The sequence below is a fragment of the Coregonus lavaretus genome, assembly GCF_964263955.1.
Source record: "Coregonus lavaretus genome assembly, chromosome: 18".
Classification (NCBI taxonomy): domain Eukaryota; kingdom Metazoa; phylum Chordata; class Actinopteri; order Salmoniformes; family Salmonidae; genus Coregonus; species Coregonus lavaretus.
In genome coordinates this window covers 34,871,650-34,897,354 of record NC_140005.1, presented here as the reverse complement: position 1 = coordinate 34,897,354, position 25,705 = coordinate 34,871,650, and the positions used below count along the sequence as shown (strand labels likewise).

The 25,705-nt window shown below is 41.4% G+C and overlaps 1 protein-coding gene across 1 annotated transcript; it reads left to right on the top strand.

Annotated features, from left to right (window-relative positions):
- Nucleotides 1–477: 477 nt before the first annotated feature.
- Nucleotides 478–25,629, top strand: LOC311146099 (sorting nexin-6). The gene is made up of 14 exons (XM_084182568.1): nt 478–504; nt 659–709; nt 12,430–12,534; nt 13,163–13,273; nt 13,562–13,683; nt 14,082–14,205; nt 20,071–20,166; nt 20,428–20,533; nt 23,214–23,289; nt 23,408–23,447; nt 23,662–23,748; nt 23,869–24,028; nt 24,347–24,432; nt 24,528–25,629. Exons 1-14 carry the CDS (start codon nt 499–501, stop codon nt 24,579–24,581), a joined length of 1,224 nt encoding a protein of 407 aa, XP_084038694.1. The 5' UTR covers nt 478–498; the 3' UTR covers nt 24,582–25,629.
- The last annotated feature ends 76 nt before the right edge of the window (nt 25,630–25,705 follow it).

Sequence of the window (25,705 nt, the reverse complement as noted above, 5' to 3'; positions counted from 1 at the left end):
GAATACAGATTTTCCTAATACACTTGACGACCAGGTTGAATGGAAGAGAAACACACACACACAATTAAATTATGGCAAAAGTCATGCATTCAAAGAATAATGGAAAGCCTTTTGCTGTTGATTCTGAATCAATGGGCTCATCTAGATCACATGATAGCTAACCTACAGATTCTGGGGGTTAACCAGGGTCACAAATTGGTGGTTTGTGCTGCTCAGTGTGCTGCAAATGCAAATCTAATCCTCAAAGGACAAATAACCCACTTGGATGGATCTATACATAAAGGGTATAGACAACGTTTAAACCTTTATAATAGTTTTGTGAATGTGGTGGGATGAAATTGTGAGAGTAAAAAGATTTGGAAGGGCCAAGCCTAGTAGTACTAGTGAAGTGGCTACTCTTGGCTCCACTTCAAGGTTTGGATTGAAAGCTCCACCATACTACCACCGTCGTCACGTCACACGACTTCCTCACTAGTCACTACTCCACCCGCAGCAGCCATGATGGTAGGTGTTATACACAATTTACTCTAGGTACCTTGCTCACCTTATTGTTTTATATGTGCAATCATTTGACACATTCATCAACAAACGATGATTTTCCCATTGAACGTTAATGTGGCTTATGCATGTCCTGTGACGCCGTCTTTTGTTTACCTAGCAAGAAGGGCTGGACGATGGTCCCGATTTCCTCTCGGAGGAGGACAGAGGAGTAAGTTTTTTTTCTTTGATTTAAAAAAACAAATATTTATCTTATTTGTATTTTGGTCTTAACAGTTGTATCAGCTATTTATATTATTGTTATTCTGCAGTAATTCCTTATAGCATGATCTGATCAGCTGTTAGATAGGTGACTGCCGTGGCTAACAACAGACGTCAAATTTGTTGAATAGCTAGCTACCGTTAGCTAAACTAGCCAACTTGACCACATCAGGAGTCAGTTGACTTCCTAGCTGGCCAGCTAGCTAGCTAACGTTAGTTACCTCTTGTTAACAATGAACACAATCTTATTTTAACTGCTCACTGTATGAATAACTATATTGCCATTGCTAACTAGTAACAGACCCATCTACCTATGCACATTTGTTAGATTTCTGCTATTGTTTTGTAGGCTAGCTTGCTAGCTAAGCTAAGAAGTGCATAGCCCAAGAATGTAACGTAACTCTTAAGGAGTGTCATACATTATGCTATTTTCAAAGGTAGACTGGCTCTGGCAGCCAAAACAGCCAAATACTCCATCTAAACGTGAATCGAGGATCAATTGCAATAAGGTTCTAGAAACATAAAGCCCTTTACTTTCATATCAAAACCCCTTACCAAAACATATTGCAGTTTTGAACGTGCAGTAACTGCAGTCAACTGTGCTATTTTGGATGCAGTAATTGCAGAATAACTGCAGTGCACAGCAGTTGAACTGCAGTTATACTGCACTGTAACTGCAGTAACACTTCAAAATTACTGTAGTAAAAAAAAAAAGTTATTTTATACGCAGCATACTGCAGTTATACTGCACTCTGACTGCAATCTTCTTTCGTAATGGTAATTTCACAAATGCAAAATATACACTTACTGTACACTGTTTTAACCGGCTTTATCACAGTTGCAGCCAACAGTGTTTTTCAGTTACAACACCTTTCTGGCGGCCTTCTTCCGTTTCACACAGGTGTTCGGAGCATGCTAGATAGCTAACTATCAGAGGTGGTCGCCTGTCTTCCGCCTGGCTTTCCTTAAACATGCGCTGTAACATGGAGATATGGCCTTGTGGGAACATTAACCCTAACCATATTAAAGGTGTGTAGTAATTGAACCTTTAGTTTTTTGAAAATTAGTTTTTGCTGATATGAAAGATATGTTTCCAAAACCATACCGCAAGCGATACGTGTTGATGTTTAGAGCATTCGTCAGGGCTCTTAACAAAAGTCCCCCGGGAAGAAGATACCTTCATCAATAGGCACTAAAGGTAGTTAGCGTCTATGAATGGGGTAGGAAGTGCACAGCTTCCGAGTTGGCTAGTAAGCCAATACATAGTCTGATTAATCAGGCTGGAATACACAATTCATTGGTATACAGCTTGACACTAATGCCTACAAAATCATGTAAATGTTCCTTACAAGTCAGAATGTTGAATAAAATTACATTGAAACTTACCGGTTGTCTGTGCGGTTTGTCCTTCAGCGGCTCGAAATTTAAGACAAATTATCCACAGGAAAGTAGTGTTTACCCAACTTTTTAGAGAGGTGGTAGGTATATGGTTTGGTTCGGCACCAAGGTAAAGTTTTATATTGGATATTCGGTTTTCAATCGTCAATATCTATTGAACCAAGCATGCCATGACCATTTTATATTCTTAATCAGGGGAGGATGAAGAACAAGCCATACCTTTTTTTGGGGTACATTTTAGATTTTTCTTAAGATTGAAATCCAAATCATATACAGTGCCTTCGGAAAGTATTCAGACCCCTTGACTTTTTCCAAATGTTGTTACGTTACAGGCTTATTCTAAAATGGATGAACGTTTTTTTCCTCATCAGTCTACACACAATACCCCATCATGAAAAAGCAAAAAGAGGTTTTTAGAAATGTTTGCAAATGTATTACAAATAAAACATGGAAATATGATATTTGCATAAGTATTCAGACCCTAGTACTTTGTTGAAGCACCATTGGCAGTGATTACAGCATCGAGTCTTCTTGGGTATGACGCTACAAGCTTGGCACACCTGTATTTGGGGAGTTTCTCCCATTCTTCTCTGCAGATCCTCTTAAGCTCTGTCAGGTTGGATGGGGAGCGTTGCTGCACAGCTATTTTCAGGTCTCTAAAGAGATGTTCGATCGGGTTCAAGTCCAGGCTCTGGCTGGGCCACTCAAGGACATTCAGAGACTTGTCCAGAAGCCACTTTTGCGTTTTCTTGGCTGTGTGCTTAGGGTCGTTGTCCTGTTGCAAGGTGAACCTTCGCCCCAGTCTGAGGTCCTGAGCGCTCTAGAGCAGGTTTTCCGTTCATCTTTCCCTCGATCTCGAGTAGTCTCCCAGTCCCTGCTGCTGAAAAACATCCTCACAGTATGATGCTGCCACCACCATGCTTCACCGTAGGGATGGTGCCAGGATTCCTCCAGACGTGACGCTTGGCATTCAGGCCAAAGAGTTTAATCTTGGTTTCATCAGACCAGAGATTCTTGTTTCTCATGGTCTGAGAGTCTTTAGGTGCCTTTTGGCAAACTCCAAGCGGGCTGTCATGTGCCTTTTACTGATGAGTGGCTTCCGTCTGGCTACTCTACCATAAAGGCCTGATTGGTGGAGTGCTGCAGAGATGGTTGTCCTTCTGGAAGTTTCTCCCATCTCTACAGAGGAACTCTAGAGCTCTGTCAGAGTGACCATTGGGTTCTTGGTCACCTCCCTGACCAAGGCTCTTCTCCCCCGATTGCTCAGTTTGGCCGGGCGGCCAGCTCTAGGAAGAGCCTTGGTGGTTCCAAACTTCTTCCATTTAAGAATGATAGAGGCCACTGTGTTCTTGGGGACCTTCAATGCTGTAGACATTTTTTAGTACCCTTCCCCAGATCTGTGCCTCGACACAATCTTGTCTCGGAGCTCTACGGACAATTCCTTCGACCTCATGGCTTGGTTTTTGCTCTGACATGCACTGTCAACTGTGGGACCTTATATAGACAGGTGTGTGCCTTTCCAAATCATGTCCAATTAATTGAATTTACCACAGGTGGACTCCATTCAAGTTGTAGAAACATCTCAAGGATGATCAATGGAAACAGTAAGCACCTGAGCTCAATTTCAAGTCTCATAGCAAAGGGTCTGAATATTGAATATTTCTGTTTTACATTTTTTATATATTTGCTAACATTTCTAAAAAACTGTTCGCTTTGTCATTATGGGGTATTGTGTGTAGATTGCTGAGGAACATTTTATATTTAATCAATTTTAGAATAAGGCTGTAACGTAACAAAATGTGGAAAAGGGCAAAGGGCACTGTATACACTGAGTGTACAAAACATTAAGAACACCTTCATAAAATGGAAGAACAGCCTCAAGTTGTCGGGGCATGGACTCTCCAAGGTGTCAAACATTTTACACAGGGATGCTGGCCCATTTTGACTCCAATGCTTCCCACAGTTGTATCAAGTTGGCTGGATGTTTTTTTTTAGGTGGTGGCCCATTCTTGATACACACAGGAATCTGTTGAGCGTGAAAAACCCAGCAGCGTTGCGGTTCTTGACACAAACCGGTGCACCTGTCACCTACTACCATACCCCGTTCAAAGGCACTTAAATATATTGTTTTGCCCATTCACCCTCTAAATGGCACACACACACAATCCATGTCTCAAGGCTTAAAAATCCTTCTTTAACCTGTCTCCTCCTCTTCATCTACACTGATTGAAGTTAATTTAACAGTGACATCAATAAGGGATCATAGCTTTCACCTGGATTCGCCTGGTCAGTCTATGTCATGGAAAGAGCAGGGATTCATAATGTTTTGTACACTCAATGCATATTTATATTGTCATGGCTTGCTTGGTTCAATAGCTATTGATGAGAGGAGCCCGAATATCCAATATAAAATGGCATTACCATCTAAAAGGACCTATGAGCACCAACATGTGAAGTTCATAGGAGCATGTCAAATTGGGGGTCAAATGAAAGCTAAGAGACTATATTGTTGAGAAATTAAGGCATAAAACTCAGCAAATGAAGAAACGTCCCTTTTTCAGGACCCTGTCTTTCAAAGATAATTCGTAAAAATCCAAATAACTTTACAGATCTTCATTGTAAAGGGTTTAAACACTGTTTCCCATGCTTGTTCATTGAACCATAAACAATTAATGAACATGCACCTGTGGAACGGTCGTTAAGACACTAATAGCTTACAGACGGTAGGCAATTAAGGTCACAGTTATGAAAACTTAGGACACTAAAGAGGCCTTTCTACTGACTCTGAAAAACACCAAATGAAAGATGCCCAGAGTCCCTGCTCATCTGCGTGAACGTGCCTTAGGCATGCTGCAAGGAGGCATGAGGACTGCAGATGTGGCCAGGGCAATAAATTGCAATGTCCGTACTGTGAGACGCCTAAGACAGCGCTACAGGGAGACAGGACGGACAGCTGATCGTCCTCGCAGTGGCAGACCACGGTTAACAACACTTGCACAGGATCGGTACATCCAAACATCACACCTGCGGGACAGGTACAGGATGGCAACAACAACTGCCCGAGTTACACCAGGAATGCACAATCCCTCCATCAGTGCTCAGACTGTCCGCAATAGGCTGAGAGAGGCTGGACTGAGGGCTTGTAGGCCTGTTATAAGGCAGGTCCTCACCAGTCATCACCGGCAACATTGTCGCCTATGGGCACAAACCTACTGTCACTGGACCAGACAGGACTGGCAAAAAGTGCTGTTCACTGACGAGTCGCGGTTTTGTCTCACCAGGGGTGATGGTCGGATTCGCGTTTATCGTCGAAGGAATGAGCGTTACACCGAGGCCTGTACTCTGGAGCGGGATCGATTTGGAGGTGGAGGGTCCGTCATGGTCTGGGGCGGTGTGTCACAGCATCATCGGACTGAGCTTGTTGTCATTGCAAGCAATCTCAACGCTGTGCGTTACAGGGAAGACATCTTCCTCCCTCATGTGGTACCCTTCCTGCAGGCTCATCCTGACATGACCCTCCTGCATGACAATGCCACCAGCCATTCTGCTCGTTCTGTGCGTGATTTCCTGCAAGAAAGGAATGTCAGTATTCTGCCATGGCCAGCGAAGAGCCCAGATCTCAATCCCATTGAGCACGTCTGGGACCTGTTGGATCGGAGGGTGAGGGCTAGGGCCATTCCCCCCAGAAATGTCCGGGAACTTGCAGGTGCCTTGGTGGAAGAGTGGGGTAACATCTCACAGCAAGAACTGGCAAATCTGGTGCAGCCCATGAGGAGGAGATGCACTGCAGTACTTAATGCAGCTGGTGGCCACACCAGATACTGACTCTTACTTTTGATTTTAACCCCCCCCCCCTTTGTTCAGGGACACAATATTCAATTTATGTTAGTCACATGTCTGTGGAACTTGTTCAGTTTGTCTGTTGTTGAATCTTGTTATGTTCATACAAATATTTACACATGTTAAGTTTGCTGAAAATAAACGCAGTTGACAGTGAGAGGACGTTTCTTCTTTTGCTGAGTTTATAACTGTCAACCATTTTCTATCATTAAAATTTGGAATAAGCAAAGGCTTTGATTTCAGGTCAAAGAGATTGAAAAGAGTCTTAGAAAACATCTACAGTGAGGGAAAAAAGTATTTGATCCCCTGCTGATTTTGCACGTTTGCCCACTGACAAAGAAATGATCAGTCTATAATTTTAATGGTAGGTTTATTTGAAGAGTGAGAGACAGAATAACAACAACAAAAATCCAGAAAAATGCATGTAAAAAAAAGTATAAATTGATTTGCATTTTAATGAGGGAAATAGGTATTTGACCCCTCTGCAAAACATGACATAGTACTTGGTGGCAAAATCCTTGTTGGCAATCACAGAGGTCAGACGTTTCTTGTAGTTGGCCACCAGGTTTGTACTCATCTCAGGAGGGATTTTGTCCCACTCCTCTTTGCAGATCTTCTCCAAGTCATTAAGGTTTCGAGGCTGACGTTTGGCAACTCGAACCTTCAGCTCCCTCCACATATTTTCTATGGGATTAAGGTCTGGAGACTGGCTAGGCCACTCCAGGACCTTAATGTGCTTCTTCTTGAGCCACTCCTTTGTTGCCTTGGCCGTGTGTTTTGGGTCATTGTCATGCTGGAATACCCATCCAAGACCCATTTTCAATGCCCTGGCTGAGGGAAGGAGGTTCTCACCCAAGATTTGACGGTACATGGCCCCGTCCATCGTCCCTTTGATGCAGTGAAGTTGTCCTGTCCCCTTAGCAGAAAAACACCCCCAAAGCATAATGTTTCCACCTCCATGTTTGACGGTGGGGATGGTGTTCTTGGGGTCATAGGCAGCATTCCTCCTCCTCCAAACACGGCGAGTTGAGTTGATGCTAAAGAGCTCCATTTTGGTCTCATCTGACCACAACACTTTCACCCAGTTCTCCTCTGAATCATTCAGATGTTCATTGGCAAACTTCAGACGGGCATGTACAGTGGGGAAAACAAGTATTTAGTCAGCCACCAATTGTGCAAGTTCTCCCACTTAAAAAGATGAGGCCTGTAATTTTCATCATAGGTACACGTCAACTATGACAGACAAATTGAGAAATTTTTTCTCCAGAAAATCACATTGTAGGATTTTTTATGAATTTATTTGCAAATTATGGTGGAAAATAAGTATTTGGTCACCTACAAACAAGCAAGATTTCTGTCTCTCACAGACCTGTAACTTCTTCTTTAAGAGGCTCCTCTGTCCTCCACTCGTTACCTGTATTAATGGCACCTGTTTGAACTTGTTATCAGTATAAAAGACACCTGTCCACAACCTCAAACAGTCACACTCCACCAGGCTGGGAAGACTGAATCTGCAATAGGTAAGCAGCTTGGTTTGAAGAAATCAACTGTGGGAGCAATTATTAGGAAATGGAAGACATACAAGACCACTGATAATCTCCCTCGATCTGGGGCTCCACGCAAGATCTCACCCCGTGGGGTCAAAATGATCACAAGAACGGTGAGCAAAAATCCCAGAACCACACGGGGGGGACCTAGTGAATGACCTGCAGAGAGCTGGGACCAAAGTAACAAAGCCTACCATCAGTAACACGCTACGCCGCCAGGGACTCAAATCCTGCAGTGCCAGACGTGTCCCCCTGCTTAAGCCAGTACATGTCCAGGCCCGTCTGAAGTTTGCTAGAGTGCATTTGGATGATCCAGAAGAGGATTGGGAGAATGTCATATGGTCAGATGAAACCAAAATAGAACTTTTTGGTAAAAACTCAACTCGTCGTGTTTGGAGGACAAAGAATGCTGAGTTGCATCCAAAGAACACCATACCTACTGTGAAGCATGGGGGTGGAAACATCATGCTTTGGGGCTGTTCTTCTGCAAAGGGACCAGGACGACTGATCTGTGTAAAGGAAAGAATGAATGGGGCCATGTATCGTGAGATTTCGAGTGAAAACCTCCTTCCATCAGCAAGGGCATTGAAGATGAAACGTGGCTGGGTCTTTCAGCATGACAATGATCCCAAACACACCGCCCGGGCAACGAAGGAGTGGCTTCGTAAGAAGCATTTCTAGGTCCTGGAGTGGCCTAGCCAGTCTTCAGATCTCAACCCCATAGAAAATATTTGGAGGGAGTTGAAAGTCTGTGTTGCCCAGCGACAGCCCCAAAACATCACTGCTCTAGAGGAGATCTGCATGGAGGAATGGGCCAAAATACCAGCAACAGTGTGTGAAAACCTTGTGAAGACTTACAGAAAACGTTTGACCTGTGTCATTGCCAACAAAGGGTATATAACAAAGTATTGAGAAACTTTTGTTATTGACCAAATACTTATTTTCCACCATAATTTGCAAATAAATTCATTAAAAATCCTACAACTATTTTTTTGCCTCATTTTGTCTGTCATAGTTGACGTGTACCTATGATGAAAATTACAGGCGTCTCTCATCTTTTTAAGTGGGAGAACTTGCACAATTGGTGGCTGACTAAATACTTTTTTTCCCCACTGTATATGTGCTTTCTTGAGCAGGGGGACCTTGCGGGCGCTGCAGGATTTCAGTCCTTCACGGCGTAGTGTGTTACCGATTGTTTTCTTGGTGACTATGGTCCCAGCTGCCTTGAGATCATTGACAAGATCCTCCCATGTAGTTCTGGGCTGATTCCTCACCGCTCTCATGATCATTGCAACTCCATAAGGTGAGATCTTGCATGGAGCCCCAGGCCAAGGGAGATTGACAGTTATTTTGTGTTTCTTCCATTTGCGAATAATCGCACCAAATGTTGTCACATTCTCACCAAGCTGCTTGGCGATGGTCTTGTAGCCCATTCCAGCCTTGTGTAGGTCTACAATCTTGTCCCTGACATCCTTTGAGAGCTCTTTGGTCTTGGCCATGGTGGAGAGTTTGGAATCTGATTGGTTGCTTCTGTGGACAGGTGTCTTTTATACAGGTAACAAGCTGAGATTAGGAGCGCACTCCCTTTAAGAGTGTGCTCCTAATCTCAGCTCGTTACCCGTATAAAAGACGCCAGGGAGCCATTAAAATGCAAATCAATTTATAACATTTTTGACATGTGTTTTTCTGGATTTTGTTGTTGTTATTCTGTCTCACTGTTCAAATAAACCTACCATTAAAATTATAGACTGATCATTTCTTTGTCAGTGGGCAAACGTACAAAATCAGCAGGGGATCAAATACTTTTTCCCTCACTGTATCAGAAAAAGTCTTAACACAATCATGTTAAAGTTAAGACCCCTGCCAATTAATATGAACACTTATATTTCGTTTTGGAGAATTTATTTTCCTTCTGTATGTTTAAGAAACATTGCCTTGTAATTCCATTACCAAAAAGGAGGATAATGAAAGTTCTCAGAAGTAACAACTAAAGTTCGATCTACCAATTTTTTTTTTTACTGATATCAAGTTTGATCATGAATTATTAAGTGATTAAAATGGAACGGAATTACCGAAAAATCTGTAATGGAATTGCTGCAATTGAATTGGCTACCATGGGAAATCATAGTAGTCACAAACCACAGTTGGGTTAACTGCTGCTGTCCTCCCTTCCACTGGCATACTGTTATGTTCAGCTCATAACTGTTTTCTATTTCCGTCGTCTGGTGGTCAAAGCAGGACTGTGAAAACAGTCTGGACAACCCCTCCCTCTCTCGTTAACGTCACCTCTCCCAGCTCTAACTGCACCTACCACCAACCCTCTTTCCATTTACTATAACAAGTATCCTGACCCACTGAGTACCGACCGACACCGGACGTCCATGGACGTTGAAATTTGGTCAGTCCGCCCTGGCCGGACCAAATATGAGAATAGAGAACAGTACATTACAGTAAAAAAAAAGTACAGTAGAGTAGAGCACACTAGAGTAGAGTACAGTATAATGTTCTGTATTGTACTCTACTGTACTGAACATCTACTTTACTGTGCTGTACTGTACTCTACTATGCTCTACTGTGCTGTACTGTGATGTCAACTTGTGAAACATAGACGTCTATGATTGTTTCAGATTTGGTCTGGTCCGGACCAACCAAATGTGGTCTTGTTTAGGGGTGGAGCTCATTACAATAATCGCCAGTGTTTAGAATAATGCCCAAATATGCAAAAGAAGGATATTGCATATTTCTACCTTTTTTTACAGTGCATTCGGAAAGTATTCAGACCCCTTGACTTTTTCCACATTTAGTTACGTTACAGCCTTAATCTAAAATGGATTCAATCGTTTTTTTCCCCTCATCAATCTACACACAATACTCCATAATTACAAAGCAAAAACAGGTTTTTAGAAAGATAACATTTACAGACCCGTTACTCAGTACTTTGTTGAAGCACCTTTGGCAGCGATTACAGCCTCAAGTCTTCTTGGGTATGACGCTACAAGCTTGGCACTATTTGGGGAGTTTCTCCCATTCTTCTCTGCAGATCCTCTCAAGCTCTGTCAGGTTGGATGGGGAGCGTCGCTGCACAGCTATTTTCAGGTCTCTCCAGAGACGTTCGATCGGGTTCAAGTCCAGGCTCTGCCTGGGCCACTCAAGGACATTCAGAGACTTGTCCCGAAGCAACTCCTGCGTTGTCTTGGCTGTGTGCTTAGGGTTGTAGGTGAACCTTTGCCCCAGTCTGGGGTCCTGAGTGCTCTGGAGCAGGTTTTCATCAAGGATCTCTCTGTACTTTGCTCTGTTAATCTTTCCCTCGATCCTGACTAGTCTCCTAGTCCCTGCCACTTCACCATAGGGATGGTATTGGCCAGGTGATGAGCGGTGCCTGGTTTCCTCCAGACGTGACGCTTGGCAATCAGGCCAAAGAGTTCAATCTTGGTTTAATCAGAACAGAGAATCTTGTTTCTCATGGTCTGAGAGTCCTTTAGGTGCCTTTTGGCAAACTCCAAGCGGGCTGTCATGTGCCTCTTACTGAGAAGTGGCTACCGTCTGGCCACTCTACCATAAGGCCTGATTGGTGGAGTGCTGCAGAGATGGTTGTCCTTCTGGAAGGTTCTCCCATCTCCACAGAGGAACTCTGGAGCTCTGTCAGAGTGACCATCGGGTTCTTGGTCACCTCCCTGACCAAGGCCCTTCTCCCCCGATTGCTCAGTTTGGCCGGACGGTCAGCTCTAAGAAGAGTCTAAGAAGGCTGTAACGTAACTGTGAAAAAAGTGAAGGGGTCTGAATACTCTCTGAATGCACTGTATGTATGTATTCAGGATACATCACCATGAAGAGAATGAGATTCATATCCATAATTATGCATTTCTGTTTAATACAGATCAGGGACACTTACCGTACTGTAATTCCGTTACCGGATGTAAATCGACTTCACCTACTGTGTTCAATAAACAAAATACAAATGTTCAAACTGTCATGTCATAGCTGACACCTCATTCTTATGCAGACATCTTTAAATCTTAATTTGGAGCCGATATTTAAGAGTTTTGGGGAAACGTAGTCGCATAAAAAACTGGGAGAGATTTTACCGTAATTTTATTACCAAACTTTGGATCTGCACAGTTCTTTGTGTGTTTTTATGAAATGTTCTGTGTACATTTTTCAAAGTATTCCTTGTGCATAGAGTTGTATGGTTTGTTAAACTTTGAAATCAATGGTTTTTGTTTGGCATACATTCTAAAGTGAGAAATCGGAGTCAAAGTGTAATTCCGTTACGATGGAATTGCCCCAAATTAACTTTACCTCGGTTCCGAACAAAACCATATACCTACCGGCTCTCTATAAAGTTGGGTAAACTATACTTTCCTGTGGATATTTTGTCTCAAATTTCGAGCAGCAATCTACACACAAACTGCACAGACAACCGGTAGTTTATATAACATTTTATTTATAATTCTGGCTTGTAAGGAACATTTACACGATTTTGCAGGCATTAGTGTCAGGCTGTATATACCAAATAATTGTGTATTCCAGCCTGATTAATCAGACTAGCCAAGACAGTCATTATTTGACAGCTAGCTAGCCGTTACATTTCATTGTTGTGTCCTGTTGGAGCATTATGTATAATTGCATTGTAAGCTACTTACCCTAGTAGGCAAACAAATGAGGAAGACTGCTGTCAACATTAGCTGAAAGTTTCACATACCTAACATTTTCATATTGGTATATCCCTCCACTCCAAAAGGGGGAAAACAAACACTAGAGTCATGCTATAGCCTATCTATAATCTCTTTTGGTGGAATGTAGCCAGCTTTAGTTGTGGGGAATGGTGATTTTGTCATTGGCTGTTCACTAAATACAATACAATATCTGTTACAATCTTTTGCAGCCTAGGGCAGTCAATGTTGACCTCCAAACTGATGCAACACTTCAAGTGGACATTTCTGATGCATTGAGTGAGCGGGACAAGGTTAAGTTTACTGTCCATACTAAGGTAAGAGAGTTTAGCTTCCTGTCAATATTCATTCCTGTTTGCCCTGGCACTTGGCAAATAAAAGGCCAATAATGTGCATTTCTATGGCAGTATGAATCAAGACTTATGTTACATGGCTCCCCAGCAGTTGTGTTATCTCCACATTCATGTTGTCTTCTGAAAACGAGTGTGCATGTATGCAAAATAAGCTTTGTTGATTTCATGGAACGCAAATGAAGATCTAAGGTTAAGAACCTGTGCATGATCGCATTCCACTCCACTTCATTTTCTATGCAGAGAGAATTCCAATAGTCATTCATTTCCTGTCACTGTCAAAGTGTAAGCTCATAATGTCATGGGTTTATTTGTTTTTACGGCTGCTTTTATAATGTTTCAAGGTCTCTTGTGAAGGAAGGAATTCAATCATGATTGAAATGGGTTAATCATTGTCTTGACACTTGAGATGATCATTGTGATCAAGATCAAGTCCTGTTTTTCCCTTTTTTAATTGAGCTGCACATTCTAATTTGCAGAAAGATCTTTTCAAAAGAGCCATAGATAAATACTATATTCTGTATTTGGCTCTGCTTTTCAGTAGAATGTGTCCTACGATTGATATCTAATTCCTATTATTTTGATTACCTTCCAGAGCACTCTTCCTAACTTCAAGCAGAATGAGTTTTCAGTGGTAAGGCAGCATGAGGAGTTCATCTGGCTTCATGACTCCTTTGTGGAGAATGAGGAGTATGCAGGCTACATTGTAAGTACTGAGCACCATCCAGAGTACTCTGTGTGTGTGTGTCCCAAATGGCACCCTATTCCCTATTCCCTACTTTTGACAAGTAGTGCACTATATGGGAATAGGGTGCAATTTGGGAGAAGACTGTTTTGACTTTTAGGATTGGCTTATAAACCAGTGTTTTAGAAAACAACTAAATGATTAATTGTCAATCCCCTTTCTCATTAAAACCGCCTGGTGTCATGGAGTAATTAACTTAGCTAGATGTTCATAAAAAAAACTGATTAAATGTGATTTGTTGAATTGTAGATTCCCCCTGCTCCACCAAGACCCGACTTCGATGCCTCCAGAGAGAAGCTACAGAAACTGGGGGAAGGTGAAGGTTCCATGACCAAGGAAGAGTTCACCAAAATGAAACAGGAACTTGAAGCGTGAGTTCATGGTCATGTTCATTAGGGCACATCGAGAAAAAAAGTTAGGATAGTACATTTTTACATTTAACATTTTAGTCATTTAGCAGACGCTCTTATCCAGAGCGACTTACAGGAGCAATTAGGGTTAAGTGCCTTGCTTAAGGGCACATCGACAGATTTTTCACCTAGTCGGCTCGGGGATTAGAACCAGCGACCTTTCGGTTACTGGCACAACACTCTTACCCACTAAGCAACCTCATTTCATGCTCTCTGTGTTTTCTACCATTTCATGCCTACTCGACACGACCCGTGTTGCTCTGACATTGTTTTTGTGTTTTAGTATAATGGTTTGGTTGGGATACTTGGATGCACTGAATGCCGTTGGTTAATATCTTGGCTATATCTGTGTGTTTCAGGGAATACTTGGCTATCTTCAAGAAGACCGTGGCAATGCATGAAGTGTTTCTTTGCCGTGTGGCTGCCCATCCTGTCTTAAGGAAAGATATGAACTTCCATGTCTTTTTAGAGTACAACCAAGACGTAAGTGGGGTTGAGATTAACAATTTAGGATTTAGATTTCCAGTCAGGTCCAAAATTATTGGCTCCCTTGATAAAGATGAGCAAAAAAGACTGTTTAAAATAAATAATACAAATACTGAGCTATATTGTACAGTGGGGAAAAAAGTATTTAGTCAGCCACCAATTGTGCAAGTTCTCCCACTTAAAAAGATGAGAGAGGCCTGTAATTTTCATCATAGGTACACGTCAGCTATGACAAACAAAATGAGGAAAACAAATCCAGAAAATCACATTGTATGATTTTTTATGAATTTATTTGCAAATTATGGTGGAAAATACGTATTTGGTCAATAACAAAAGTTTCTCAATACTTTGTTATATACCCTTTGTTGGCAATGACACAGGTCAAACGTTTTCTGTAAGTCTTCACAAGGTTTTCACACACTGTTGCTGGTATTTAGGCCCATTCCTCCATGCAGATCTCCTCTAGAGCAGTGATGTTTTGGGGCTGTCGCTGGGCAACACAGACTTTCAACTCCCTCCAAGATTTTCTATGGGGTTGAGATCTGGAGACTGGCTAGGCCACTCCAGGACCTTGAAATGCTTCTTACGAAGCCACTCCTTCGTTGCCCGGGCAGTGTGTTTGGGATCATTGTCATGCTGAAAGACCCAGCCACGTTTCATCTTCAATGCCCTTGCTGATGGAAGGAGGTTTTCACTCAAAATCTCACGATACATGGCCCCATTCATTCTTTCCTTTACACGGATCAGTCGTCCTGGTCCCTTTGCAGAAAAACAGCCCCAAAGCATGATGTTTCCACCCCCATGCTTCACAGTAGGTATGGTGTTCTTTGGATGCAACTCAGCATTCTTTGTCCTCCAAACACGACGAGTTGAGTTTTTACCAAAAAGTTATATTTTGGTTTCATCTGACCATATGACATTCTCCCAATCCTCTTCTGGATCATCCAAATGCACTCTAGCAAACTTCAGACGGGCCTGGACATGTACTGGCTTAAGCAGGGGGACACGTTTTGCACTGCAGGATTTGAGTCCCTGGCGGCGTAGTGTGTTACTGATGGTAGGCTTTGTTACTTTGGTCCCAGCTCTCTGCAGGTCATTCACTAGGTTCACCCGTGTGGTTCTGGGATTTTTGCTCACCGTTCTTGTGATCATTTTGACCCCACGGGGTGAGATCTTGCGTGGAGCCCCAGATCGAGGGAGATTATCAGTGGTCTTGTATGTCTTCCATTTCCTAATAATTGCTCCCACAGTTGATTTCTTCAAACCAAGCTGCTTACCTATTGCAGATTCAGTCTTCCCAGCCTGGTGCAGGTCTACAATTTTGTTTCTGGTGTCCTTTGACAGCTCTTTGGTCTTGGCCATAGTGGAGTTTGGAGTGTGACTGTTTGAGGTTGTGGACAGGTGTCTTTTATACTGATAACAAGTTCAAACAGGTGCCATTAATACAGGTAACGAGTGGAGGACAGAGGAGCCTCTTAAAGAAGAAGTTACAGGTCTGTGAGAGCCAGAAATCTTGCTTGTTTGTAGGTGACCAAATACTTATTTTCCACCATAATTTGCAAATAAATTCATAAAAAATCCTACAATGTGATTTTCTGGATTTTCCTCAATTTGTCTGTCATAGTTGACGTATACCTATGATGAAAATGACAGGCCTCTCTCATCTTTTTAAGTGGGAGAACTTGCACAATTGGTGGCTGACTAAATACTTTTTTCCCCACTGTATGCTGCAATTTTTTTGAAAATTATATTATTTTAAACTAATACAATTGCTCAGAGAAAGATTTTGTTTAACAAATAAAAACAATTTCTAAAGAAGATAGGGGTCAAAATTATTGGCACGCCTGTTTTCAAAACTCTGGTAGCTTCTCCCCTTTCGAGGATAACGGCACTGAGCCTTTTCCTAAAATGTTTGATGTGATTGGAGAACACATTGGGAGGTATCTTAGACCATTCCTCCATACAGAATATTTCCAGATCCTTGATATCGTTCATCTGTGCTTATGGGCTCCCGAGTGGCGCAGCGGTCTAAGGCACTGCATCTCAGTGCTTGAGGCGTCACTACAGACCCCCTGGGTTGATTCCAGGCTGTATCACAACTGGCCGTGATTGGGAGTCCCATAGGGCGGCGCACAATTGGCCCAGCGTCGTCCGGGTTTGACCGGTGTATGCCGTCATTGTAAATAAGAATTTGTTCTTAACTGACTTGCCTAGTTAAATAAAGGTAAAATAAAAAATATATAAAAAATGGACTGCCCTCTTCAATTCAAACCACAGATTGTAAAATGTTGATTTTGTGGTCAATTAACCATTTCTTTGTGTACTTGGGGTTATTGGCTTGCTGGAAGATCCACTTGCTGCCAAGTTTCACCTAGCTTGGCTGACGTGACTCACTCACAGCACAGGGAGAGCTGTGACACACTGTTCTGGACAGGAGACTGTTGGAAATGCAATATTCGATCAGAAAGTGAGGAGACTCATTGAATGGTTCCCTCAAGTGTTTATTTTTTTCCTGGGGGGTTGAGACCTCTGGTTGTTTGTATTTGAAAATCCAACAGTTAAAATGGAAGGGGGCGGCATTCGGGGGCTGTGTGTTGCTGTGTGTGTGTGGGTGTTTAAGTGAGAAAGACATGGAGGAGAACCAACCAGTAAAAGCATGTACACTGAACAAAAATGTAAACGCAACATGTAAAGCGTTGGTCCCATGTTTCATGAGCTGAAATAAAAGATTCCAGAAATGTTCCATACTCACAAAAAGCTTTTTTCTCAACAAAAAAAATATCACACATTTGTTTACATCCCTGTTAATGAGCATTTCTCCTTTGCCAAGATAATCCATCCACCTGACAGGTGTGGCATATCAACAAGCTGATTAAACGACATGATCATTACACAAGTGCACCTTGTGCTGGAGACAATAAAAGGCCACTCTAAAATGTGCAGTTTTGTCACACAACACCATGCCACAGATGTCTCAAGTTTTTAGGGAGGATGCAATTGGCAGGAATGTCCACCAGAGCTGTTGCCAGAGAATTGAATGCTCATTTCTCTACTGTCGTTTTAGAGAATTTGGCAGTACGTCCAACCGGCCTCACAGTCGCAGACCACGTGTATGGCGTCATATGGGCGAGCGGTTTGCTGATGTCAACGTTGTGAACAGAGTGCCCCATGGTGGGGTTATGGTATGGGCAGGCATAAGCTACGGACAACGAACACAATTGCATTTTTATCGATTGCCATTTGAATGCACAGAGATACCGTACTCCTGAGTGGCGCAGTGGTCTAAGGCACTGCATCGCAGTGCTAACTGTGTCACTAGAGATCCTGGTTCGAATCCAGGCTCTGTCGCAGCCGGCCGCGACCGGGAGACTCATGGGCGGCGCACAATTGGCCCAGCGTCGTCCAGGGTAGGGGAGGGAATGGCCGGCCGGGATGTAGCTCAGTTGATAGAGCATGGCGTTTGCAACGCCAGGGTTGTGGGTTCGATTCCCACGGGGGGCCAGTATAAAAAAATATGTATTCACTAACTGTAAGTCGCTCTGGATAAGAGCGTCTGCTAAATGACTAAAATGTAAATGTAAATGTAATACCGTGACGAGATCCTGAGGCCCATTGTCGTGCCATTCATCCGCCGCCATCACCTCATGTTTCAGCATGATAATGCATGACCCCATGACTCAAGGATCTGTATACAATTCCTGGAAGCTGAAAATATCCGTTCTTCCATGGCCTGCATACTCACCAGACATGTCACCCCTTGAGCATGTTTGGGATGCTCTGGAATCGACGTGTACGACAGTGTGTTCCAGTTCCCACCAATATCCAGCAACTTCGCATAGCCATTAAAAAGGAGTGGGACAACATTCCACAGGCCACAATCAACAACCTGATCAACTCTATGCGAAGGGGGTGTGTCACGCTGCATGAGGCAAATGTTGGTCACACCAGATACTGACTGGTTTTCTGATCCACAACCCTACCTTTTTTTTAAGGTATCTGTGACCAACAGATGCAAATCTGTATTCCCAGTCATGTAAAGTCCATAGGGCCTAATGAATTTATTTCAATTGACAGATTTCCTTATAGGAACTGTAACTCAGTAAATCTTTGAAATTGTTGCATGTTGCATTTATATTTTTGTTCAGTATATATAGATTGAAGGGATTCGATTAATCTGGCCCATTGTGTATAGGCCTGTGTCACACTTGAGTCTTTTCTTTGTGCCAGACCGTGTTTAAACACGTTCGGTTACATTTTTCTGAATGTATTTATTAGTATTAAAACCTTTTTTTTTTTTTTTATTGCTCTAGGGTTATTATTATTGCTTGGATAATCTTATCTACTATTATGTATTGATTTATTTTTCATTGTTTGTTCGGTGCGCACTGCACAGAACACCAGAATAATTATCACTGAATTATCAATGTGAATCATTGTAATGTTTGTTTGTGTCAATTAATCCCGCAAGGCAGCGGTGTCAAACTCATTCCATGGAGGGTCGAGTGTCTGCAGGTTTTTGGTTTTTCCTTTCAATTAAGACCTAGACAATCAGGTGAGGGGAGTTCCTTACTAATTGGTGACCTTAATTAATCAATCAAGTACAAGGGTGGAGCGAAAACCCAGTCGGCCCTCTTTGGAATGAGTTTGACACATATGCCGTAAGGGATGTGTTGCCAACTAGCGATTTGACACAAATGTTTTATTTATGAATTCATTCATTCAGCACAGCCCCCTTCATTATAGTGCCAACAACATCAAAACAGTCTTTCCAGACTCTGAAGTCAGGAGGACAGACTAGAGGCAACCCGGTTTTTGCCAAAAATGTCCTGGTACTGGGTAATATTCATGATGCTGCTTACCTTAACAAGGGCCCCAGGACGAGTGGAGACAAAATAGCCCCATAACATCAGATCCACCACCATATTGTACTGTAGGTATGGGGTTCTTTTCTGTACATGCATCCTTCTGTTGATGCCAAACACACCACTGGTGTGCGTGGCCCAAGAGCTCTTTTCATTTCATCCAACAAATGTAAACGCCTGGAGTCTAAACAGCATTGGCACTTGGATTAAAACCGGTGCTATGATCAGATTACATGAAAATAGAGCTCTTTGGCCATGCACACCAAGGGTGTGTTTGGTTTCGAAAGAAGGATGCATATGCGGAAAAGAACCCCATACCAACTGTAAAATATGGTGGTGGATCTTTGATGTTATGGGGCTATTTTGCTTCCACTGGTCCTGGGGCTCTTGTTAAGGTCAACGGCATCATTAATTTTACCCAGTACCAGGATATTTTAACCAAAAACCTAGCTGCCTCTTCCAGGAGGCTGAAAATGGATCGTCCAGCATGCCAATAACCCCAAACACACATCAAAATCCACAAATGGTTAATTCACCACAAAATCAGCATTTTGCAATGGGCATCTCAGTCTCTGGACTTCAACCCCATTGAAAATGTGTGGTTTGAATTGAAGAGGGCAGTCCATACGCGCAGCCGAAGGATATCAAGAATCTGGAAAGATTCAGTATGGACGAATGGTCTAAAATACCTTCCAATGTATTCTCTAATCTCTTACAACATTTTAGAAAAAGGCTCAGTGCCATTATCCTCGCAACGGATTTTATACAGTCTTTTTTGCGCATCTTTATCAAGGGTGCAAATAATTTTGAAACTGACTGTATTTTGGTGACGATTGTAGCTGTGGAAATTTTATTAGACAAGCTTTCTCTCTCTCGTTTCTTTTAACTTTAGATAACTCAAAAGGCTGGTCAGATGTGCCTGAAAACATATGCCATTTCCTTACCTTATCCCAGTTTTATCATTGTCAGTTTGTCCTTACTTGACCTCTTTTGTTCACAGCTGAGTGTACGAGGCAAAAACAAGAGGGAGAAGATGGAAGATTTCTTCAAGAATGTGGTGAAGTCAGCAGATGGTGTGTTAGTGGCAGGGGTGAAGGTGAGTTGGGTTTGCTTTTCTATGTAAATCCATTCAGCCAAGTAAATGGGGATTGAACTTGCTTTGCGTTTTTATATTTTAATGAAATCACAACATAAGCATTTTGCGACTTACGCATTGTTTGAAAAACATTGTTAGCATCATGAATGGTGCTAACATTTGTATAAATGCAATTGTCAAAATCTGTTTATCTTCAGACTTTGTATTCTTTAAAAGTTATTACGTGTATAAAGTTTGACATAATTGTCTTTTGGATTTCAGGATGTAGATGATTTCTTTGAACATGAGAAGACATTCCTTTTAGAATACCATAATCGTGTCAAAGATGCCTCCGCCAAATCTGATAGAATGATCAGGTCCCACAAAAGTAAGTCTCCTCTCTGTCTCATAATCTCCACGTGCTAGGTAAGCTTTCTGCTATATACATTGATTTTAATCAGTATGAAAAATGTATGCACTCACTTAACTGTAAGTCGCTCTGGATAAGAGCGTCTGCTAAATGACTAAAATGTAAAATTGAGAATGAGATTGATTTGAGTAATTCCATTTGAAAGTATTGAAATGCCGTTTTTTCTGTGAACTGTTGGTGAATGGGACTGAGTTACTTTGGTATCATGTTTTAATATTTGTGGAAACCAGCCTGATTGTCCTTGTGGTGTGCGTTGTATTTTACGTCTATTTTTTGTTTTATATTAATTCGCTGACAAATATGGAAATGGGTAAGTTGTTTATTTGTAATTGGGTCAGTAAGTCTTAAAATGTTGGGGATGACAGCCGACTCAATTCTAAACTTTGTCATGTTCCTAAAAAATGTTTTGGATGAGCACAATATCTTGTAAATGACCTGTTTTTTTGTAGCTGTATTTTTAGTCAAGATTTGTATATCCTAACAGGTAAGAGCCATGAGGTTCCCTTTGGTCTTTTGAATAAAAATGTTGTGCTGGTTCTTTCACCCTTCAATCCTGTTTTGACAGCTTCAGGATACAAATTCCCCTCAGAAATCTAGTCCTCTGTCATTCCCAAGGACCAGACAATACATCTGGCATGTCCTCAGCTTTGTGTAGGAACTATTATGTACAGTTGAAGTCGGAAGTTTACATACACTTAGGTTGGAGTCATTAACTTGTTTTTCAACCACTCCACAAATTTCTTGTTAACAAACTATAGTTTTGGCAAGTCAGTTAGGACATCTACTTTGTGCATGACACAAGTAATTTTTCCAACAATTGTTTAGACAGATTATTTCACTTATAATTCACTGTATCACAATTCTAGTGGGTCAGAAGTTTACATACACTAAGTTGACTGTGCCTTTAAACAGCTTGGAAAATTCCAGAAAATGATGTCATGGCTTTAGAAGCTTCTGATAGGCTAATTGACATCATTTGAGTCAATTGGAGGTGTACCTGTGGATGTATTTCAAGGCCTACCTTCAAACTCAGTGCCTCTTTGCTTGACATCATGGGAAAATCAAAAGAAATCAGCCAAGACCTCAGACAAAATGTGTAGACCTCCACAAATCTGGTTCATCCTTGGAAGCAATTTCCAAACGCCTGAAGGTACCACGTTCATCTGTACAAACAATAGTATAAACACCATGGGACCATGCAGCCGTCATACCGCTCAGGAAGGAGACGCATTCTGTCTCCTGCAGATGAATGTACTTTGGTGCGAAAAGTGCAAATCAATCCCAGAACAACAGCAAAGGACCTTGTGAAGATGCTGGAGGAAACCGGTACAAAGGTATCAATATCCACAGTAAAACGAGTCCTATATCGACATAACCTGAAAGGCCGCTCAGCAAGGAAGAAGCCACTGCTCCAAAACCGCCATAAAAAAGCCAGACTACGGTTTGCAACTGCACATGGGGACAAAGATTGTACTTTTTGGAGAAATGTCCTCTGGTCTGATGAAACAAAAATAGAACTGTTTGGCCATAATGACCATCGTTATGTTTGGAGGAAAAAGGGGGTGGCTTACAAGCCGAAGAACACATTTTACATTACATTTTTTACAGTCATTTAGCAGACGCTCTTATCAAGAGGGACTAACAGTTAGTGAGTGCATACATTTTTCACACCATCCCAACCGTGAAGCACGGGGGTGGCAGCATCATGCTGTGGGGGTACTTTGCTGCAGGAGGGTCTGGTGCAATTCACAAAATAGATGGCATCATGAGGAAGGAAAATGATGTGGATATATTGAAGTAACATCTCAAGACATCAGTCAGGAAGTTAAAGCTTGGTCGCCAATGAGTCTTCCAAATGGACAATGACCCCAAGCATACTTCCAAAGTTGTGTCAAAATGGCTTAAGGAAAACAAAGTCAAGGTATTGGAGTGGCCATCACAAAGCCCTGACCTCAATCCTATAGAACATTTGTGGGCAGAACTGAAAAAGCGTGTTTGAGCAAGGAGGCCTACAAACCTGACTCAGTTACACCTGCTCTGTCAGGAGGAATGGGCCAAAATTCACCCAACTTATTGTGGGAAGCTTGTGGAAGGCTACCCGAAATGTTTGACCCAAGTTAAACAATTTAAAGGCAATGCTACCAAATACTAATTGAGTGTATGTAAACTTCTGACCCACTGGGAATGTGATGAAAGAAATAAAAGCTGAAGTAAATCATTCTCTCTACTATTATTCTGACATTTCACATTCTTAAAATAAAGTGGTGATCCTAACTGACCTAAGACGGGGAATTTTTACTAGGATTAATTAAATGTCAGGAATTGTGAAAAACTGAGTTTAAATGTATTTGGCTAAGGTGTATGTAAACTTCCGACTTCAACTGTATGTATGTTACCTCATTTCCACAGTATTAAAACATGATACTATATTTGAAAAGTGACTCCCTGCGTATTTGAAAATGTCCTGCTGCAGATGTTTTATCATTGTAGGTTATTTTATAAAAGATGTTTGCTTGCATTTTATTGATGTATTTTGTACATGAATGACCGACCGTCTGTGTGTTTTATATGTGAGTACGGGGGTTGAGCTGTTATCTGAAATGTAATGTGATCTAATGTGAGTGTTCCTCTGTTGCAGGTGCTGCAGATGATATCAATAGAATCGCCTCCACACTGTACACTTTAGGAACCCAGGACTCCACAGATGTGTGCAAGTATGGGACTAAATTATTCCCCATTTTCTCTCCATACATTGTTTGCTGCCAATAATCTACAATAACTCAAAAATATCTATAAACTATAGTAACTCAAATGCAATTTACTGTTTTCCAGATTTTTCTTGAAAGTCTCTGAGCTGTTTGAGAAAACACGGGTACATTTGTTTCTTTTATTAAATGATTCTGTGTATGACGCAATTTGGTCAACTTGTTGTGTACCAGCTATGAACACTAAAGCATAGGCAATGAAGTCAATAACTATGTTCATTATAGCCAAAAACGAAACATGTGGTCTTGAGCTATCTATTGGTCGCAATGTAGATCTTGTCTAAAGTTCACAAGTTTCTGCTGGTGTCGCTTCCTCTACAGAAAATAGAGGCTCGAGTGGCTGCAGATGAGGACCTGAAACTTGCCGACTTACTGAAGTATTACCTCAGGGAGTCGCAAGCTGCTAAGGTATGTAACTTGACCCTGGTCAGTTATCAGAGGTATTATCTGAGCATTTTCATCAGACAGTGTTGTAGTGTTTAGATTATTATTAATGTGCTCTATGGAATCTGCTGTTTCTTTCTTCAGGATCTATTGTACAGACGAGGGAGGGCCCTGGTAGATTACGAGAACGCAAACAAAGCTCTGGACAAAGCCAGGGCAAAGAACAAAGATGTCCTTCAGGCAGAGACCAGCCAGCAGGTGTGCTGTCAGAAGTTTGAGAAAATATCAGAGTCTGCAAAGCAAGGTACTTTATCCACTTTATATATATTTTTGACAGTCCTAGCTAAATTCTTGCTTGAGTTATTGCTCTTTGCTAAGAAGCTATTTTTGTTTCTTTTTGAGGTACTTAATTGCTACCCAGAAATGATTTGATATTAAGATAAAAACCACTGCATTGGATCTTTTAACAGTATTAATAATTCAAGGCATTTCATACTTTTCCTAAAAGTATCCCTCCCTGTTGAAAATTAAATCAGAGTCCCAGGTTTGCATGTAAGAGAAGCTAAACCATATTAGGGATGTAGAGGTAAATCTGATAATGTTCTGCTATTCCGGAATACAGAGCTTATAGACTTCAAGACGAGACGAGTAGCAGCCTTCAGAAAGAACTTGGTGGAACTTGCCGAACTGGAACTCAAACATGCCAAGGTAATTTTTTATTATACATGGTTGTCTGTTTTGACTTCCAAAACTGCTTTTTCCCCTGGTTTAGGCTAATTCTCTTTCTTGCTGCTTCTCCACAGGGTAATTTACAATTATTGCAAAGCTGTGTCGGGGTCCTCAAAGGAGACACTTAGGTCTTTACTGAAGGTTCACTGTACAGAGCTTCCCCCGCTTTGGTCTGGTCTTCACTGAGAAGATGGAAGAGAGAGCATATCTGTGGTCAGTTTATTTTCAGGATGTCTGTTCGTAGTCATCACCAGAGACACCAAACTCCATCCACAACCCCCCTAAAAACGAGAGGAAGCCGCGGTGGAATACCTACAATGTCCACACGGCACAAGAACCTATAACTTCGTTAAATCACGTGAACTTTTGAATTGTTAATAACAATCATAATTTTCCATGGGAATCTTCTCCCAATCTATATCACATCATGTCTGTCCAGATGTATTATTTGTTATTATGTTGCTTAGTGTAATCTTTGAGGCCAATAGTTTCAGTAAAACTTTTTCTGTGATGCTGCTCAGTTACTTTGTTCAAGTTGAGCTGATTCTTACTATTATTAAAGTGTATTGTCACTAAAAGCCTTGTACATGTTGTATTAGTTCTTACTGTACTGCTAATGATTGTTTTAATCTTTACTAATACTTTTGTTTTTCAGTAATTTCATACAAATTCTGTTATTTTTTCATTCCAGACAGGTAATGCTTCAGTATGTTTGCCTTAATGTAGACTAATACTATCAAGTATTGTAAAAAAAAAGAGAACCTAAATGCACAAGTTTGTTTTGTTTTTCCCCAGTTTTTTTTTTAAGCGCACTGTATATTAATGTTTTTTTCACTCTGTGACCAAAGCTTCCATTTATTTAGATGGAGAAATGCTGAAACAAACAGTAGTACTGATAATGATGATCAAAATGATTATGAAAATATTAATAATAAATTATACTGTTATACTGTACCTTAGAACCATCCTGAACATATTTCATTAAATGTTTTGAGTAGGCTATTTGTTGTCCATCTATCTAGTTGTAAACCTTTTTAATTTTGTAGTTTTTATGATCCCGAGAAACATGGAAGAAAAGCCAGGGGAAGCCAATGGAAAATTACCTTCAATATCATATTAAACTCCATTTCAACTGTTCATATTAAGGTTGAATAAAAAAGATGGCCACTTTTTAAACTGCTTGTACAAGGTTGTTTCATTCACCTTGAATGTGTCGAGTATGTTGTGTAGATCAGTGTGTGTGTGTGTGTGT

Coding starts and splice junctions, on each gene's coding strand:
- LOC311146099 (XM_084182568.1), top strand. Junction 13,684..14,081: donor ATGAAACAGGAACTTGAAGC/GTGAGTTCATGG, acceptor TGTGTGTTTCAG/GGAATACTTGGCTATCTTCA. Junction 24,433..24,527: donor TGGAACTCAAACATGCCAAG/GTAATTTTTTAT, acceptor GCTTCTCCACAG/GGTAATTTACAATTATTGCA.